At 41.3% G+C, this 19,264-nt stretch overlaps 1 protein-coding gene across 2 annotated transcripts in view; it reads right to left on the reverse strand.

Annotated features, from left to right (window-relative positions):
• The window catches only part of LOC137432063 (papilin), a 200,703-nt gene that overhangs the window by 64,313 nt on the left and 117,126 nt on the right, over nucleotides 1–19,264 (reverse strand). For both annotated transcript variants that reach the window (XM_068123806.2, XM_068123801.2), the window contains exons 3-8: nucleotides 16,547–16,711; nucleotides 14,101–14,178; nucleotides 13,237–13,407; nucleotides 4,861–4,908; nucleotides 4,323–4,493; nucleotides 3,897–3,938 (exon numbers count right to left, since the gene is read on the reverse strand). In XM_068123806.2, the coding sequence (XP_067979907.2) occupies nucleotides 3,897–3,938; nucleotides 4,323–4,493; nucleotides 4,861–4,908; nucleotides 13,237–13,407; nucleotides 14,101–14,178; nucleotides 16,547–16,711 (675 nt within the window). The remainder of the gene's footprint in view (nucleotides 1–3,896; nucleotides 3,939–4,322; nucleotides 4,494–4,860; nucleotides 4,909–13,236; nucleotides 13,408–14,100; nucleotides 14,179–16,546; nucleotides 16,712–19,264) is intronic.

Consider the following 19,264-nt stretch of genomic DNA (forward strand, 5'->3'; position numbering starts at 1 on the left):
CGCAAAGTGGGGGGTTGGCCTTTTTCGGGCACCGTGGTTGTTGTTATTTTTGTTGGTCCCCTTTTTGAAGCAATGTTTTACGGCCGGATGCCCTTCCTGCCGCCAACCCTGTTTGTCGCCTTTTACGACAAACAGGGAATTACCAGTGAACTGGTACTCAATTGGCCGACCTCGGAAGGATGACAGGCTGAGTCAACCCCCCTGGCGTTAATTCAGCGATCGACCGGGATTCGAACCCAGGATCCTAGGATCCTAAGATCCTAAGCTGGCACCCTAGCCGCTAAGCCAACACCAGGGTTAAAGTAGCAGATACTGGTGTGTCATTGTGGTAAATGCGCTCGTGTAACGTGCCCTTGTCGAGAAGCTTCGGTAAAATGTTCTGTGTTCTGCAAGTGTCAGAAGGCTGAAAACTGTAAAAATCCTATCAACTGAGATGAAACATTAGACTCTGATATGCACCGAAATTACAACTTTGAGGTAAATAAAGGAGGGCTTGGGGGGAGGGGTGGTAGAGGTATCAAACATATCAACACTGCAAGGACTTCCAGGATAGAAGTTGGAATTTCCAAAAAAAAAAAGTGTATCTGGGGTGAAAATTAGTGGGGGTAGAAAAGATCAAGGTTTTGGATGGGGGAAGATAAGAGATGGTGGTGAACAGCTGTTTTAAAGACCTGGAGGGAGGAGTGGGATTGAAGGGAGTGGGGGAGTTTGCTCCAGAGGTGGGAGAAAAGGGGAATGAAAGTGTGAAGGTGAGCAGAGAGCCTAGATTTTGGCAGTTTAACCATAAGAGGGTTGCTGGCAGATCTTGTGCGACCTCTAGGAATATTAGGGGGACAGAGCACAGAGAGAGCTGGGGGAGCAAGGCCGGAGAGGAGTCAGTAGAAGACAGAAAGACCACCAACCTGCCTGCGGTGAGTGAGTGAAAGGCCCTTGGAGTTAGCTTCATCGCGGGAGATTCCAATGAGTCTGAAAGCTTTGGTTTCTACAGCGTGAAGCCGAGTTAGGTGTGAGGCAGGAGCACCGGCCCAGAGGGGGGAACAGTATTCCATTGAGCTGCGGATGAAAGCCTTGTATGTGGTGAGGAGTTCAGGTGTGCCAATGAAGGACTTCGCACGACGGAGGATGCCCAGTCGGCGACTGGCTTTGGAGGCCAGCTTGGAAATGTGGTTTTCCCAAGAAAGATCATGGCAGACAGTGAGACCCAAAAGCTTGAGCGACAGAACTTCTTGGAGAGGATTGTTGAGAAAGTAGATGGGAGGGTTTTCCTGTCGGTCTTTTCGGAGAGACATAGTAAGAGTGTGGGATTTGTCAGGATTGAAAGACAAGTTCCACTTGCTTGACCAGTCTGTGATTTTGTCTATGTCTACAGAGAGTGAGGAGGCTGCAGACTGCCGATCTGAGGGATGAGGAATGGAGCGGCAGATAATGGAGTCATCAGCAAAGAGATAGAGAGGATTTTCCAGAGTCGGAGAGATCATTGATGAAGACCAGAAATAGCACAGGGCCCAGAACACTACCTTGGGGAACTCCAGCCAGAACAGGAAGGGGAGATGAGAGAAATCCATTCAGGGCCACACGTTACCTACAACCAGAGAGGAAGTCCGCAAGCCATGAGTGGAGATTTCCATGGATACCTTAGGAGGAGAGTTTGGTGAGCAGAGCTGTGTGCCAGACCGTATCGAAGGCATGTGATATGTCAAGGGAGACAGCTCTGATTTCCTGTTTGGCATTGAGGACCTCCATCCATTGTTGAGACAGCAGAGGAGTGTTTGGGGTCATTGTCCTGCTGCAAGACCCATGACCTTCGACAGAGACCCAGCTTTCTGACACTGGGTTGAACATTGCGCTCCGAAATGCCTTGGTAATCTCCTGATTTCATGATGCCATGCACACATTCAAGGCACCCTGTGCCAGAGGCAGCACAGCAACCCCAAAACATCACTGAACCTCCTCCATGTTTGATTGTAGGGAAAGTGTTCTTTTCTTTGAAGGCTTCATTTTGTTTTCTGTAAACAAAGAGATGATGTGCTTTCCCAAAAAGCTCTAATTTGGTCTCGTCTGTCCACAGGACATTCTTCCAGAAGGATTTTGGCTTGTTCAGGTGTGTTTTGGCAAACTCAAGTCGGGCTTTATGTTTCTCTCTCAGCAGTGGGGTCCTTCTGGGTCTCCTGCCATAAAACCATCTTTGATTGAGTTGGCGGCGGATGATGCGAGTTGAAACTGTCGTACCTTGTGTCTGTGAGCTTGAATCTGTTTGGCAGTTGATCGAGGTGCTTTCTCCACCATTCGAACAATCCTTCACTGCAATCTTCGATCAAGTTTTCTCTTGCGGCCATGTCCAGGGAGGTTTGCTACAGTGCCATGGACCTTAAACTTCCTGATAACATTGCATACGGTGGACACAGGAACATCGAGGTCTCTGGAGATGGACTTGTAGGCTTGAAATTGTCCATGCTTGGCTACAAGCTTGTTTCTGACCTCCTCAGATAATTATCTGGTTTTCTTTCTTTTCTCCATGCTCAATGTGGTACACACAGTGACATAAAACAATAGAATGACTCCTTTTCTCTGTTTAAACTGGTTGATTGAGTGATTTTTTATATTGCAGGCACCTGCAACTCACCATAGGTGAGTTCAATTCCAAAGTAAAGGAGAACCACCTGCTTGAAATCTCATTATTTCGAACAACTTCTAAAAGGTACCAATAATATTTTCCGGCCCATTTTAGGATTTGTGTGTGAAATAAGCTTAGATTTAGTATATTTTTCAGCTTTTTTAGTTCTGTTCCACTGCAAACCAAAGAAATACATATGTGGATACCAAAAGATTATTTAATTTCAACAATTTTCTGGAAGAAATGGTACATTATTTGAAAAAAGTGCAAGTGCCAATATTTTTGGCCACGACTGTATGTACAGTATATAAGTAACTCGAAGTATACAAATAAACAAAAACAAAACAAAAAGCTATAAGTAAATATGCAGGGCATGAAGATGGTAAATTGGAAACTGTATGAGTAAATAAATAATTCAAGGTGGTATGTCATGGTAATGGGGAATGTAAAATGTGTATAAAATAAATAAATAATTTAAGTTGGAATGTAGTATAACACTAAAAGGTACACAAAAAAATAATTGAAGGTGGTCATTTACTACGTCAGTAGTAAAGTGTATGCCAGTTGTTAAGATGGAAAAGTGTATGGAAATAAATAAATAATTCAAGGTAGTATGCAGGTAATTGAGAGGGTAAAGAAAATCTGAAGAAATAAATAATTAAAGGTTATGTCTGTGGTGGAGACGGTAAAGTGTATATAAATAAATAATAGTTCCCAAAAGCACATACACACCAACAATCATATAATCTATCTCCAATAAAATATAAAAAAATTTAAAACTCCCAAACTTCCATATTTGCTTCGATCCCAAATTAATTTGATGTGTCACATGCCCAAGCACAGTATGTGCTGAATATGAAATGCATCCAATCATTTTCGAGTTGAGTGTTCAGATGGACCGACCTAAAATACAAGCCCTCAGCCAGCTCAGTGATAAAAAGGCAGAGACAGCAGATAGACAGATGGAGATAGAAACAAAGGATAAAAGAGGACAGAAAAAAGGAGAGGCATAAAGAGATTGATAGATTTGAAATTTGCTTATGTCCACTTTGCTTATATGAAATTTGCTTTTAAGAAATTTGCAAACTGCTCGTGCAGTTTGGACAAAGACACATGAACCCAATACAAAAGTACAAGTGAAACATGCTTTGAGTCATGTAAATGCACACAATTTACAATCACCATTGACAACTGATGTTAAATAAGGGAATTCCAGATGGTAACCTCAACCTTTCATGCCGGTTTCTCAAAATATAAAATGAATAAATAAAGGAGCACTTACAGAAATCTTCTTTAGGAGTTGAGATCCGAGACGAGATAGATTCTGCAGTGCATTTTGGGGGGGGTGGGGGGGGGGGGAGGGGAGGGAGAGAGGGATGGGGGAAGATTAGAGGGATGGTGATAAAAGAGATAAACATGCACGACGGCTGATATGCTTCTGAAGCAGGTATATGGGCTGGGCTGGTTCCACTCATGAAAGTATATGCAAATGGACCTTAACATAATTTAAGATGAAAGCTAATACTTTTCGACAATGCATAAGAAATTTAACTAAAAATACTAATACTAATCTAATTTTCCAGCCAACATGGCGAACCAGCGAATGTATAGATGAGCACCTCCTGGGGAGACATTGTTTTACACTCGGAGTAAATAAATGCAAAAGGCAAAAACGTGAACTAACAAAAAAAAACAAAAAAAAACTTACTCATCTGAGGTCCACATCTGTGAAGACATTGCTCCTCTGTCAGAAAGTTATTCAAGTTGCCTTGACAGCCCCCATATGTGAAATTATCGCAAGTACTGGTTTCCGGGTCATGGAACCAGCGTATAAAGGCTGCCCGACATGGCCCCGGATCCGACTTCATGCGACAATATCCTGGAGGGTTCAGGTTGTTTCAGTTCAGAAAAAAACAGAATTTGTTTTTGTCAGTGCTTGTTTGCTTGAAAATCGATTTATAGCTAAAATGTTGTCTTTTTCTTGAGAAAGCTTGAAAGATGAGCTTCCTTTACAAATCCATGCCCCAGCTGATTAAGGCACAGTTGTTGATGTAGTCACCATGAACTAGAGTAAGCGAAAATGACTACTTGCAAAAACAAGCAAAAAATAGACAAGAGGCTTTTCTTTTTCTCTTTTTCACAAAATCAACTCCCCAGCTCCCCAAAAAGAAAGGGGGGATGTGCAAAAACATACTTCACATCAAGAATAAAGGCAAACAATTGTGAAACTTGAAAAGGGTACAAACCAAATTCTTCCTTTTTTGCTGTTATCAATCTTCCTTTTCTTATAGCATCTGAAATCATCAAAAGTTTAATTGTTAGAATATGATTTGTGTCAGCAAACCAAAAATAACTAAAGTAATATGGGATGTAACTTACAAAAGTTATTATGACGAAGATATATTCCGAATTGCAAACTGTTATTTCATCACAAAGGCAAATGCCGAATGCCTGCAGTCACATAATCATCAATACTGTCGCGCAACCGCCGAAATTTATATCAGGCGATCGCGGATGCCGATCACGAAGGCTTTAACTCCGAGGCGGAAGCTCAATGGCGGATTCCAAAATCTAAAACACCTAAGCGCGCGGAATTGAGGGAAACGGCGCAAGTCCCCGCAGCCTTATCTATCAAATCAATCACCGGGTAAACTGCGTTCAGGTATTATATACAAAAAGTAATATAAGGGTTTATTGGGAAAAGCAAAGACAGTGAAAAGCACGCGCCGGTAATAAATATCCTAAATCGGGATCCCGCACACCAGATATCAAAAACGAGACGAGGGGATATGAACACCAAAGAAACATGTCTTTTGTGCAAAATGTACGCGGAGCTCGGGCTTATCTGTCTCGTCATCTTCCTTGGCTGTTGTCCAACACCGCCCCGCCCAGCCCGACCGCACACCACGAGGTCCTTCGCTCCAAGTCCCACAAGGCCTCGCTCCAAGCGCCACGCGTCCCACGCAGGCTCGCGGCTCCACACGAGGTCGACTCGGACCAAAGTCCTGCCGCGTCTCAAACCCAACTGCTCAAAACGGACTCGGGCTCTGCACTACACTGCCAGGAATCCAACTGCTCGGGTTCAACTGCGCTGAACTGCGAACTGCCAGGAATCCAACTGCTCTGGATCAACTGCCAGCTCTGCCCGTGCGCACCTCAAATGAACTGCCTGGCGTTCTCTCAACTCAACTCGGAATGGAACTCGACTCCCTCAATCCTCTGCTCAACTCGGGATCAGATCTGAACTGAACTGAACTGTGCTCCACTCTCGATCCAACAACTCCCTCTCAAAGGTGTCCAGCGCTGTTAATATCCCTGGCCGGTGACGTCAACATTGGCGCACTGTCCTGCCAATCAGAGCCTCCCCCGACTCGCCGGTTCGCTCAGGTTACGCCCACTGCGTCACTCCACTCCCGTCCCCTACTCATTGTGTTGTAGCACGTGCTATGCGAGGTGGATAGGCCTCGCGGAGGTGCAAATGGTGGCAGCCGTGTGGCGGTGTTCTAGCCCGATTTCTTCCTAATGGTGTCAGGGGGAAGGGCATCATTTAGTGTTGTACTAATGGTCCTAACTAATGTTTAAGTGGTGTGCAGTGCCAAAATGGACAAATGGACAAATGGACAAAGGTTGACAAAATGGGCCCTGTGCTTTTTCTGGTCTTCATCAATGATCTCTCTGACTCTCTTGAAAATCCTCTCTATCTCTTTGCTGACGACTCTACTCTCTGTCGCTCCATTCCTCATCCCTCAGATCGGCAGTCTGCAGCCTCCTCACTCTATGCAGACCTGGACAAAATCACAGACTGGGCAAACAAGTGAAACATGTCTTTCAATCCTGACAAATCTCACACTCTTACGATGTCTCTCCGAAAAGACCGACTGGACAACCCTCCCATCCACTTTCTGAATAATCCTCTCCAAGAAGTTCTGTCACTCAAGCTTTTGGGTCTCACTATCTGCCATGATCTTTCCTGGGAAAACCACATTTCAAATCTGGCCTCCAAAGCCAGTCGCCGACTGGGCATCCTCCGTCGTGCGAAGTCGTTCCTTGGTACACCTGAGCTCCTCACCACTTACAAGGCTTTCATCCACAGCTCTATGGAATACTGCTCTCCCCTCTGGTCTGGTGCTCCTGCCTCACACCTAGCTCGTCTTCACGCTGTTGAAACCAAAGCGTTCAGAATCATTGGAATCTCCCACGATGAAGCTAGCTCCAAGGGCCTTTCACTCACTCACCGCAGGCAGGTTGTGGTCTTTCCGTCTTCTACCGACTCCTCTCTGGCCTTGCCCCCCCCCCCCCCAGCTCTCTCTGGGCTCTGTCCCCCAAATATTCCTACAGGTTGCACAAGATCTGCCTGCAACCCTCTTATGGTTAAACTGCCAAAATCAAGACTTTCTGCTCACCTTCACTCCTTCATTCCTCTTTTCTCCCACCTCTGGAACAAACTCCCTCACTCTCTTCAATCCCACTCCACCCTCCAGGTCTTTAAAACAGCTGTTCACCACCATCTCTTATCTTCCCCCATCCAAAACCTTGATCTTTTCTACCCCCGCTAATTTCACCCAAAATCCAACATTTTTTCTTTTTTTCTTTGAAATACCAACTTCTGTCCTGGAAGTCCTTGGTCCCCTTGTGTTTTATACCTCTCCCCCCCCCCCCTTCCCACGCCTCCTCCCCCCAAGCCCTCTCCCTCCCACACACACTTCTCCCTGCTCTCAAATGTTGTGTTTGTGTGCTTCCCCTTCTCTCCCCATCTTGTCTTCCGCTCCCTCTTTTTGTACACCGCTCCTTTCCTATGCCATCTCCAGGCATTGCAAATCGTCATTGCCAGGCACCAAAGGGGGCTCGGCAGTGACGCACGCTGAAAGAGAGTACTTAGTTTTCACTCTGGTTTCTTTCTTGTTTTCTTTCTTGCTTTCTTGTTTGTTTGTCCGGACGATATCTCAGCCATCCTTTAAGCTAGGAAGCTGAAATTTCGGCACAATAGTGAGCAAGTCCTTTGTCAAAAACGGTATTTTTTGTTTTTTGATTAATCAATTAATTGATGAGTTATTTAATTATTAGCGATTAATTAAGTACTTATTTAATTAATTAAATTTCATTTCTCTTCTGACCATTAACTCAGGCACCTTTTGAGTTAGGAAGCTGATATTTGGACATGCCAATGACCAGGTGATTTGGCTGCAAAGGCTATTTTTGATTTATTAATTAATCAATGAATCAATTAATCGATTAATTATTTAATTATTTGATTAATGACAAAAAAAAATTTTTTTTTAAGTTACAGATTCTGATGAAATGGTGGTGGTTTATGTGTTCTCTGACCGAATTGATTAATAATTTAATTTTTTAATGATTATTATTTATTTATTTTCATTATTAATCATTTATTTATCTTCTTTCTCATTTGGCCAATATCTCAGGCACCTTTTGAGCTCAGAAGCTAATATTTGGACATGAGTGACCAGGTTATGTGGCTATCAAGGATATTTTTGATTTATTAATTAATCAATTAATCAATGTATCGATTAATTATTTAATTATTCGATTAATTACTAAAAAAAAATTTTTCCCCCCAGTTACAGATTCTGATGAAATGGTGGTGGTTTATGTGTTCTGTGACTGAATTGATTGATAATTTAATTTTTTAATGATTATTATTTATTTATCTTCATTATTAATCATTTATTTATTTTCTTTCTCATTTGGCCAATATCTCAGGCACCTTTTGAGCTGGGAAGCTAATATTTGGACATGACAGTGACCAAGTGATGTGGCTATCAAGGATATTTTTGATTAATTGATTAATCATTTCATCGATTCATTATTTATTGATTAATCGATGAATTACTTATTGATTAATCAATTAATTATTTAGTTTTTTATTAATGACTTATTTGATTAAATTTCTAAAAGATACATCTTCGCATGAAGCACAAGTGGTTTTGTTATGGTATTAGCCAATTGATTAAGAAAATATTTTGTGATAATCTTTTATTGATTTTAATTATACAATTAATCAATCAATTAGATGTACATCTCTCCCTCCCAATGCAGCCTCTATGAGCTCCACTGCGGTATTGCCGGGCGCCGGAGGCGCCCCGGCAATGCCGCGCTGTAGGATATTTAATTATTTGGCATGGGGGCGGTGTACTTTGAATGTATGTGTACTTGTTATATATTTTGTTTGTCTGGTTGATTTGTTTGTGAAATAAATGTTAGCTCTTTCACGAGCCTCGATTCAGTATACAAAAAAAAAGAAAAACAAGTACACATACATTCAAAGTACACCGCCCCATGCCAAATAATTAAATATGCTGCAGCGCGGCATTGCCGGGGCGCCTCTGGCGCCCGGCAATACCGCAGTGCAGCTCATTGAGGCTGCATTGGGAGGGAGAGGTGTACACTAATTGATTGATTAATTGTATAATTAAAATCAATAAAAGATTATCACAAAATATTTTCATAATCAATTGGCTAATCGCATAACTAAACCACTAGTGCTTCATCCGAAGATGTATCTTTTAGAAATTTAATTAAATAAGTCATTTATAAAAAATTAAATAATTAATTGATTACTCAATAAATAATTAATCGATTAATCAATAAATAATTAATAGATGAAATGATTAATCAATAAATCAAAAATATCCTTGATAGCCACATCACTTGGTCACTCATGTCCAAATATTAGCTTCCCAGCTCAAAAGGTGCCTGAGATATTGGCCAAATGAGAAAGAAAATAAATAAATGATTAATAATGAAAATAAATAAATAATAATCATAAAAAAATTAAATTATTAATCAATTTGGTCAGAGAACACATAAAAACCACCGTTTAGAGGCCATTTTTCCCCGCAAAGCGGGGGTTGGCCTTTTCGGGGACCATGGTAGTTGTTGTTTTTTGGTCCCCTTTTTGAAGCAATGTTTTACGGCCGGATGCCCTTCCTGACGCCAACCCTTTTTGCCGCCTTCAACGACAAACAGGGAATTACCAGTGAACTGGTACTCAATTAGCCGACCTCGGAAGGATGACAGGCTGAGTCAACCCCCCTGGCATTAATTCGGCGATCGACCGAGATTCGAACCCAGGATCCTAGGATCCTAAGCCGGCACCCTAGCCGCTAGCCCAACACCAGGGATTCAGAGAACACATAAACTACCACTATTTCATCAGAATCTGTAACTTTAAGAAAAAATTTTTTTTTGTCATTAATCGAATAATTAAATAATTAATCGATTAATTGATTAATTAATAAATCAAAAATATCCTTTGCAGCCAAATCACCTGGTCACTGGCATGTCCAAATATCAGCTTCCTAACTCAAAAGGTGCCTGAGTTAATGGTCAGAAGAGAAAGGAAATTTGATTAATTAAATAAGTACTTAATTAATCGCTAATAATGAAATAACTCCTCAATTTATTGATTAATCCCCAAAAAAAAAATACCGTTTTTGACAAAGCACTTTCTCACTATTGTGCCAAAAGTTCAGCTTCCTAGCTCAAAGGATGGCTGAGATATCGCCCGGACAAACAAACAAGAAAACAAGAAAACAACCAGAGTGAAAACTGAGTACTCTCTTTCAGCGTGCGTCACTGCCGAGCCCCCTTCGGTGCCCAGCAATGACGATTTGCAATGCCTGGAGATGGCATAGGAAAGGAGCGGTGTACAAAAAGAAAAAAAAAAAAAAAAAAAGGTTTGGCTACCAGATGAGACATACAAGGGCTCTACTCATTATTGCCTACACTACTTAACACACGAATCTCCTGGTAGATTCACAATCATACATCTTAGCCGACAAAACGCCTACACATGACTTATTACAGGTAGATTCCCTAACGCGACAGTCGAAGCATGTTACCTACTCAGATCTACTCTGCTCTACCAAATTCGTAACAATACATATGTAACTACTATCACTTCCTTAGCGGCCCCATTTTTTGTGGAGAGATCGCCAAGTGGTTTAAGCATTCAAGCAAGCAATCTATTCAAAACCCTTAAGGAACAGCTGGCTTGGCAAGCGCTAGCTAGCTGCTTGGTAAATGAGCACACCAACAAACCCTTGTGGGGTATATAGATTACAGTAGATCTTCGCTCAGTTCTGTAAGTAAAACTTACCTCATGGATGTCTGGATTCCTCCAAATTTATTTGTTTAATATTATGAACAGCATTAGCGACTGTGAAAAAAGCTAATCATGTATGTTTGTGGTTTATAATATTTTACAAGCCCGGCTATGCTGCTGTTAGACTTATGGTCTTGTTTTTTTTTTTCATACTGATCAGATCAAGCATTGTACTTGTCGAAATATGACGTCATAATGAAGGAACGGGTGATATCATCATTAGCAAATCTTATTCCGCATGGGGAGTACTTGACAATGAGCCTTGTTTCACTTTTTTCCATTGAGCGGTTTCGGAGATATAGAGGTGCAACGTTTTTCCTAAGATGGCGTCCTTATCACGTGACTTATGACGTCATAATTATGAATAAAAACATCTATAGGCAGAGGCGCTCCTATGGTAAAATTTATTGTCAATCAAACCAACGGTTGTCGAGAAAATGGATTTTAAAAATGCAGACACGCACACACGACTTACGTCACACGTACGCACCCGAATGCCTAACCCTTCTTTTCGCTTCGTAAGCGCAGGGTAATTAATTTAAAGAAGATGCGCCCATACCACATGACCTATAACATCATAATTATCACTAAAAAAGATCTTCATGGGGAGAAGCATGGTGAAGATTTCGTGGCAACCGGACCAATGGTTGCTGAGAAAATGCTTGTAATAAAAATGCAGACACGTACATACGACATACATGCTTGCTTAACTGGTCGCTTAACCCCGCTTCTCGTTTCGCGAACGCAACATAATAAAACGAAGGTTATGTGTGAGTGGAGAAGGAGAAAGGAAAGAAAGAGGACAATAGCCTTATTCAATATGCGTAAAAGGAGTTGGAAGGAACTCGATTCAATTTAGGCATTATTATACATATATGGTGTCATCAATAATTTCAAGGTGTCTATATATGGTGTCAAGATGTTGAGGATCAATAATTTCAAGGAAAAGATGAAGATAATGAAATCCTCAGAATTTAATTTATAAAAAGTCAAAAGTTTCTGCTGCCGTGAAGACATGATAGAGGCATCAATCAGGAGGGGAATTATCTGTTAAATCATTAATAAAGTCAGCATGGAATACATGGAGGCAACTAAGAGGCATCATGAGCACAGAAACATTCCATCATCTGTAAAAAAAAAAAAGTTTATAAAAGACCTATATTGATGGATGCAAGCGAAATGTGGGCAATGCGGATTGAAGATGTAACAATAATGGAAGGAACAGAGAAGAGAATGAAATTAAGAGCGAATGGATTGTGTCGGAAAGAAAGAAAAAAAAACCAAGCTAAGAAATCAGGAAGAGATTATAATATCAATACTGGTGAAGAACTAAGGAGAAGAAGCCTTGGTTGGTATGATCATGTGTGAAGGAGGTCAGAAGATGAAGCTGTAAAGAAAGTAATAAAGCTCGTGGGAGAAGGAAGGAAGCTGAGAAAACGTATTAAATAGACTTGGATTGAGAATGTTAAGAGAGACGTGTTTTCTTTTGTTATGTCGGTCTGTCTCGTTACTTGCGAAAATCGAAGATTTTTCTCGTATATTGGTTGGTCTTGTGCGTTATTGTGTCTGTCTGCCTGTCTGTCTGTTTGTATGTCAGTCGGCTACAGGTCACAATTTTCAACCGATCTTCACGAAACTTCACCAAATGGTAGAGTTGGTCATAATGCAAGAAGCCTATTGTTTTTGGGGTCAAAAGATCAATAGGTCAACAGAGGCCAAAGGTCACCAACTTTGTAAATTTTCTAAAAGCCTCAATTTTCATCCGATTGACTTGAAATTTGAAGAGGATTTGCATATCTGGTCACTAAATTCAACCATTAATTATATTTTAGGTCAACATAGGCCAAAAGGTCCACATAGGCCAAATTTCTTAAATCCTCAATTTTCATCCAATTAACGTGAAATGTGAAGAGGACTTGCATATCTGGACACTAAATTCAACCATATTTTTCTAAACTTTTTTTATTTATTCGGACACTAAATTCATAATTTTTCCAAAAGAGGCCTCGAGTTACTTACAATCCACATGCTATGCACGACATATTTATTGTTTTGAGTTCAACATAGGCCAAGAGGTCAACATGTACCAAATTAATAAAATCCTCAATTTTCATCTGATTAACTTGAAATTTGAAGAGTATTTGCAGATCTGGTCAATAAATTCAACCACCAAGTATTTTTGAGGTCAACATCGGCCAAAAGGTCAACACAGGCCAAATTTCTAAAATCCTCAATTTTCATCTGATTGACTTGTAATTTTAAGAGGATTTGCACACCAGGTCACTGAATTCAACCACCAATTATTTTTGAGGTCATCATGGGCCAACAACTTATTTTAGGGATTTTGCAAGTATCGTGCTATGCACGACATATTTATTGTTTGTTTGTTTCCGTGTGTGTGCCCGTCTGTCGACATTCCTCTCGACCACCCTTCCTCATAAATATCATGTCATTTAATAAATATACAAGAAACATAGTTAACCCATTACAAACTTACTATATTGAGGTGCACAGCTTTTGGAACATTTCATTTTTGTGGGAAATCTATTTCCATTGCCGGTACAACCTCCGTACATAAACTTCTGGCATGTTGAGTTAGTGGCATAGTATGCCCAGCGAACATAAGCACGATTGCACTGGCCCACCTCCACAGGTTCCAAACAATGACCTGGAAATAAAAGAGAGGATGGAGAAGGGGTGAAAGGAAGATTAATAAGCATGCATGCATGCACAAACATTGGTGTGTGTGGTTAAAATCAACACCTAAAAACTTTTTGGTGGTTGGGTCACTGCATATTCTTTGTTTTATGCCCTAACCCATAGGGCACTGCATCAGTAGAACTTCAGGAGCAATGCTACTATCCACTGAATTTGTGATGAATTAGTAGACCTGCCAACATTCAGGAAGCACTCTAGACAAAGTGAGGACACTTTTTTCATGTTAATAGAGGGCATCCATGCTTGTTACATAGGGCATGTGATGTCAAACATGACGTGGGTGGATGCCATTTCTGATTTTGACTTTGAAGGTCATTGTCAAGTTCGAATGAGGTAAAATTTGACATTTTATCGATTATGCATTGACAAACAAACAAGATATGATATTTTTTATAAAACATGCATGGAATATGATGACGTGATGGTTGCCAAAATCATTGCACACTTTTAGATGGTGAAAATCTGATCACAAATGCCATAAAAATCACAAATTACATCATAATAACCCCAAAATATTTACTCCATATCGATGATAAAGAATGTTGCTGCAGAAGTTACGCACAACCATTGCTTCATGTGCATTTTGGTGATCACATTTGTTGTTCTTGATTATTTTAATGGTTTTAATGTTTGGTGCACCAACCTGGATTAAAGGGAAGAGTATCATTCCCTTTTATTTCCTCTTCCTTATCACTCAGCCGCCCCACAACTCCATCTGCAACTGTAACAAGAACAAAAAATTAATCTGTGACAAGGAAAGAAGGATATTCGATGAATTTAGCACGACCCAAACATGATGTTATAAGTTGGTCGAATGGCTCTTCTGATTGTCGGTCTATGACCTGATGCTCAAGAGGACATTTCCGATGCCACACCTAAGTCCCTGGGTAAATTATTTCACCTGTTTTTCAGTGAAACAATTAAAGTGAAAGAAAAGTCAGGTTAAAAAAAAGAGAATTAGTAAATTTGATCATAGTCAAACTTTTCATCCTCATGTCCAAAAGACAAAAGGCACCATTGGGTAATAGATTCCACTTCAGGGAGTGATCAGATATGGTCTCTGAAGGCAGTCACTTTCTGCCTCACTAGTGGGCCCGTTGGTCCATTGGACCAAATTTTCATTGGTCTTCACGGCCTTGTAGCATACCTACCTGCTGCACTGCTTTAGCATTGGCTTGCCATTTCACCAAACCAAGATGTGCTTGGGTCAGGCCGTGGGGGGACGATGGGGGTGAATGGGTGTGGGGGGGCAAAGGGGGATTATACGTTCATTAGGGAGGGGGACATATTAAGCTGCTCTATACACCTATCATAGCACTTTTCCAGAAACAAAGAAATTCCTCAAGATTTTTTGTTGGTAAATGGCCTAATCAACTCAGGAGATCATGACAATCATTTCAGTGCATCACATTCCACATCGGAAAGCTCCAGTAAAACTCCACAAGAACATGACACAGACACACACACACACACACACACACACACACACACACACACACACACACACACACACACACACACACACACACACACACACACACACACACACACTCCATGTATTGTCGACATGGGCATATATTTGATCAGCTGTTCTCTCATCCGAAGCCTCACTCAACCAATGATGTGTGAACGCAACCAGACGACTTCCGCTCCGATAATATACAATCCACACAAGCGTTAAGTCATGTTCCTCCCCAAGCTGTACACGATGACGCGAGATTATGACAAAGTCAGGAGGAGAGCTTGGCTGGGGCAGTAAGACTGCTAAATTGCAACACAGGCGTCCAAAATCAAACTCAAGGTGTACAGTACTCACCTGTAGAGCACAAGGACAAAACCTTGCTTGAACTTGATTTTCAATATGAAAACACACTATGAAATCATGGCCCAGCAATCATTTTGCCTTTTTGGGATTTTAAGCAAGAGTCAGAAAAGTTACCAAGGGCTTGTGGCAGCTGAGTGTCCGCAGCGACACCGCTTTTTGATTCATAAATGTCTGCTCTTCCTACCATTGAAGCCAAATTCACAAAGCGTTGGGTTGTTCAACCTACTATCAGGAAATGTGAGCTGGGTTTATACCGTTGTGGACAGTTTCGTTTTACCCTACTAATGTGTTGCTGTCCTGACAGCGTCTCATACAAGTACAAAATGAACTAATGAAGCAGAAAATTGGCAAAACACCTGGCTGATAAGACAAGGTGCAAAACTACCTGAGGGTTAATGGCTGACATGGAAGGTGCTGTTAAAGTTAAGTCGTCGTAAACCAGGTCGTATACGAGTCATTCCATGACGCATTCCATGCAAGGTACAACAAATGTGTTTGCACTTGAGCGGAACAGGCAACTGCATTATGAATGTGCCCAACAGCATTCGGTCTTGCGGCTTTACAAAAAGCATTACTACCTCATTGTGCTCCTTTCACACAGGTTATCATCCTTTTTCAGCAGAGTTTATGGCTAAGAGGGTGTTAACCCTCAGAGGTAGCTTTGCACCATGGCTTATCAGCCAATTTTCTGCCTCACACGTTCCTCTCAAACTTATACGAGTTGCTGTCAGGGTGATGATGCATCAGTAGGGTAAAACTGACCCATTTTATTGCAGTCTGATATTCTTCTTTGTTGGTATGCAGCACAAGGCTGCGGGGTAGTATCATTGGCTGAGTGTGAGGTTGTGCCACTGATGCAATGCCCTCTTCTGGCTATGGCAGGAATCTGGAATTTGACCATGGTGACGGCAATATCTCACCTACTCTTCGCGAAGGACAATGTGGGGACTTTTACATCCACCAACTAACGGGACGCCCAGTTTAACATACTCGTACATCCGAGGGCCGGCACTCACATTTATGAATCACACTGTTTGTGAAACACCGGGATGACAGTTTATAGCTTGGTCGGGATTCGAATCCAGGATAGACAGCTTAGAGAAGAGTGTGAGTACATCTAGGCCATCCTGCCAGCCCCTTATCAGACAATATACAATCCCCATAAAATAATGACATCTTTTTCATGGGTTATGTTATTTTCTAAGCACTTCATTGAAAAGTGGCACAAATGTAACATAAAGCATTTTAAGAAAGTGAGTCACACCTGGTATACATGTGGAAGTGCATTTTTCTTTTGTTTCAAATCTGTTCTCATTTCCCTTGCAGCCTCCATAAATGAATTCGATACACGTCTTGTCCTTCGCATGGTAGGACCAGCGTAAGAAGGATGCACGACACCGGCCAACCTTCTCTGGCTGAAGGCATGCCTCTGGGTGTGCGAGGAAATAAAATGTGAACACAAACACAAAACGTTAGTCTTTGCCAGCTCAATTCAGACATTAGGTGTGCCGACCCATCACTTCACTGACGAATTTAATTAAAAGACGATCAAACAACCCCTAACCCTAACAACCCTAACCCTAACCCTAACAATCCTACCCTAACCCTAACCCGAACCCTAACCCTACCCTACAAATCAAAAGAAGAGCATGTTGCACTTCACAAACATATTGAATCTCTATGAGGATGTAAAATGATGTGACACATGCAAAAAAGGATCTTTTATAACAGTTGTTGTTGCTGCTGCTGCTGTTGTTGTTGTTGTTGTTGTTATACTCCTTCCGTATCTGTCACACATTTTTCTATAGGGTTCTTACTGTTGTACCATTTAAACAGCTACATTAAACTCAAGGTCCTGCTTATTCGTCCTTCATCATGGAAAGGGGTGCTTTTAAAACAGCCATTCTTAAGATTAAATGGACACAAATCTTTGTTCCAAGCAAATTGATTATCAGTTTTCCAACCAAGCAAATCGATTGATAGCTTTCCAACGGTACCAATTTTGTTATTCTATGACAGCACAAACCCGTTAGAATAAAGCGGCAGTAACACATTGAAGGACACTTCTCCTTTTAGTAATACTAGAATATAAGACCTGTCGCTTCGCTGACGGAAATACCAATCTTTGCTGCAATGGCTAATCTATGGGGGGGGGGGGGGGGGGAAAGGATTGCTGGGAGATCCTGCTCTCCGTGCAGGGATAACCAACGTCACGTGTAATGTTGGCATTTGCGGTTTTGACACGTGTGTCTATGTACCTATAAAAAAAGAATTTGGAGCACAAGCACTCCCAGGAGTTACCCGAATCCACCATAGTTGGATTTATTGAAATTGTATGTACTAGCAACGGTACCCGCCCTATGGGCGGGGCTTCAATTGGGAGGCCAAAATGAAAAGGCAAAATATCTGAAATTGAAGGCTTTTTCTATTTTAAACGATTCATATAAACATCCGTTGAATCATACAACACGCAAATCATCAAAATCTAAACAGTACATGGCGCCCATTTCGAAAAAAGATTGAATTCTGCAAAACGGAAGTGGCCGCTACATGTCTTTCTCAGTCGCACGTTTATGTGTGAAGAGTGCGCGCCGAATCTGTAATACCGAAGCGGCCGCTACACCTGTTTCTCAGTCGCTTTGCACACGCTGCCATGTTACTTCGGAGCCGCACGTTTATATAGGAAGAGTTCGTCAGGAGTCGATCTACTCTCTCCTGGTACGTAGAATAAACAGCATTTGAAGAATTTCAACAAAAGCCAAATCACTGTTCATATCGGTCAAGATTATTCCATCGTGTTTGGAAAAACTGGAAAATTGGAAAACTTGGAAAAACAATATAGTCTATTTTACTCCCATGGGTCCCAGGAATACCCACCCAAAATATCGTTGCGATCGGCTGAGCCGTTTTTGCAACATTCGAACGGACGGACGGACATTTGGTGAATTATATTAAGATTAGCTCTCAAGTTATAACACGACAAAGACAGACAGACAGATACGGCTCCTTTTATAACATGAATATTGTACTCCAAAGTCTGTAGACCTCAAGTTTCTATTTCTCATTCGCCAAAGACAAAGTTTTGAAAAAGACCTATTTAATATCAAATCATTTTGCATCCCCCCAAAAAGACGAAGCATTGCTGCTTAAACAAAATTCCAAAAGGGGCCTTTGCATATAGCATATACAAAGATGTCAAAATGTTTGTCCCCTACCCTCTTCATTCTGCAATGGGTAATAATTTGATAAATGGTCCCCATTCCCTCCGATGCTTCATGATAGACAGGCAAGCACATCATTGGATGTGGTTCCAATGATTTCAGAATTCCTAGTGGTACAGCAAAGATGCTGCGCTCTGCTTCGCATTTTGTCCCTTCCTTGAAGTGGGAATCACATTGCATTGTCACGTAAAGGGTTGTGTAACAGCACAACACACCAACAGCGTTGTCTTATCCCTGTCACTATCTACACTCTCAAAAAGAACATTGCCTCATTTTTGTTTATATTTTTACAATGATCTCGGGTTAAATCACATGCTGGACAAAGATATCACGAGATAATAGGCAGATACATATGGTGTATGGGCATTGAAAATGGGTTCTCAGCATTGTCAGCCATTGGATCAGAAGGGAATGCAAAACATTCCAACCCCAAGAAACACATTTGCTTTTAAAAGTGTTTTTTTGTTAGTGAGCAAGAAAGCAGGAAATAGAGCGGAAACAGGGCTTTGGTTTTCCTAAAATTACTTGATATTAGGAGGGAGGTGGCGGGGGAGGGGGTGGGTGGTGAAAGCAAAACGTGGACAAATAAAAGTGAGCCGTGGACGAAGGACAATATATTAAGGTCAAAGCAACATTGGATGGCAGAGGTTGGATTTGTCGAAAAGGATGATAAAATATAACTACGGTATTTTAAATTGTGTGCTACTCCATGAAGATCTGTGCTACATATACTTTAATCCATATGTTGCTGTTGATTTTAA

This window comes from Myxine glutinosa, chromosome 1 (assembly GCF_964187855.1).
Source record: "Myxine glutinosa chromosome 1, kmMyxGlut1.1, whole genome shotgun sequence".
In the NCBI taxonomy this organism is placed as follows: domain Eukaryota; kingdom Metazoa; phylum Chordata; class Myxini; order Myxiniformes; family Myxinidae; genus Myxine; species Myxine glutinosa.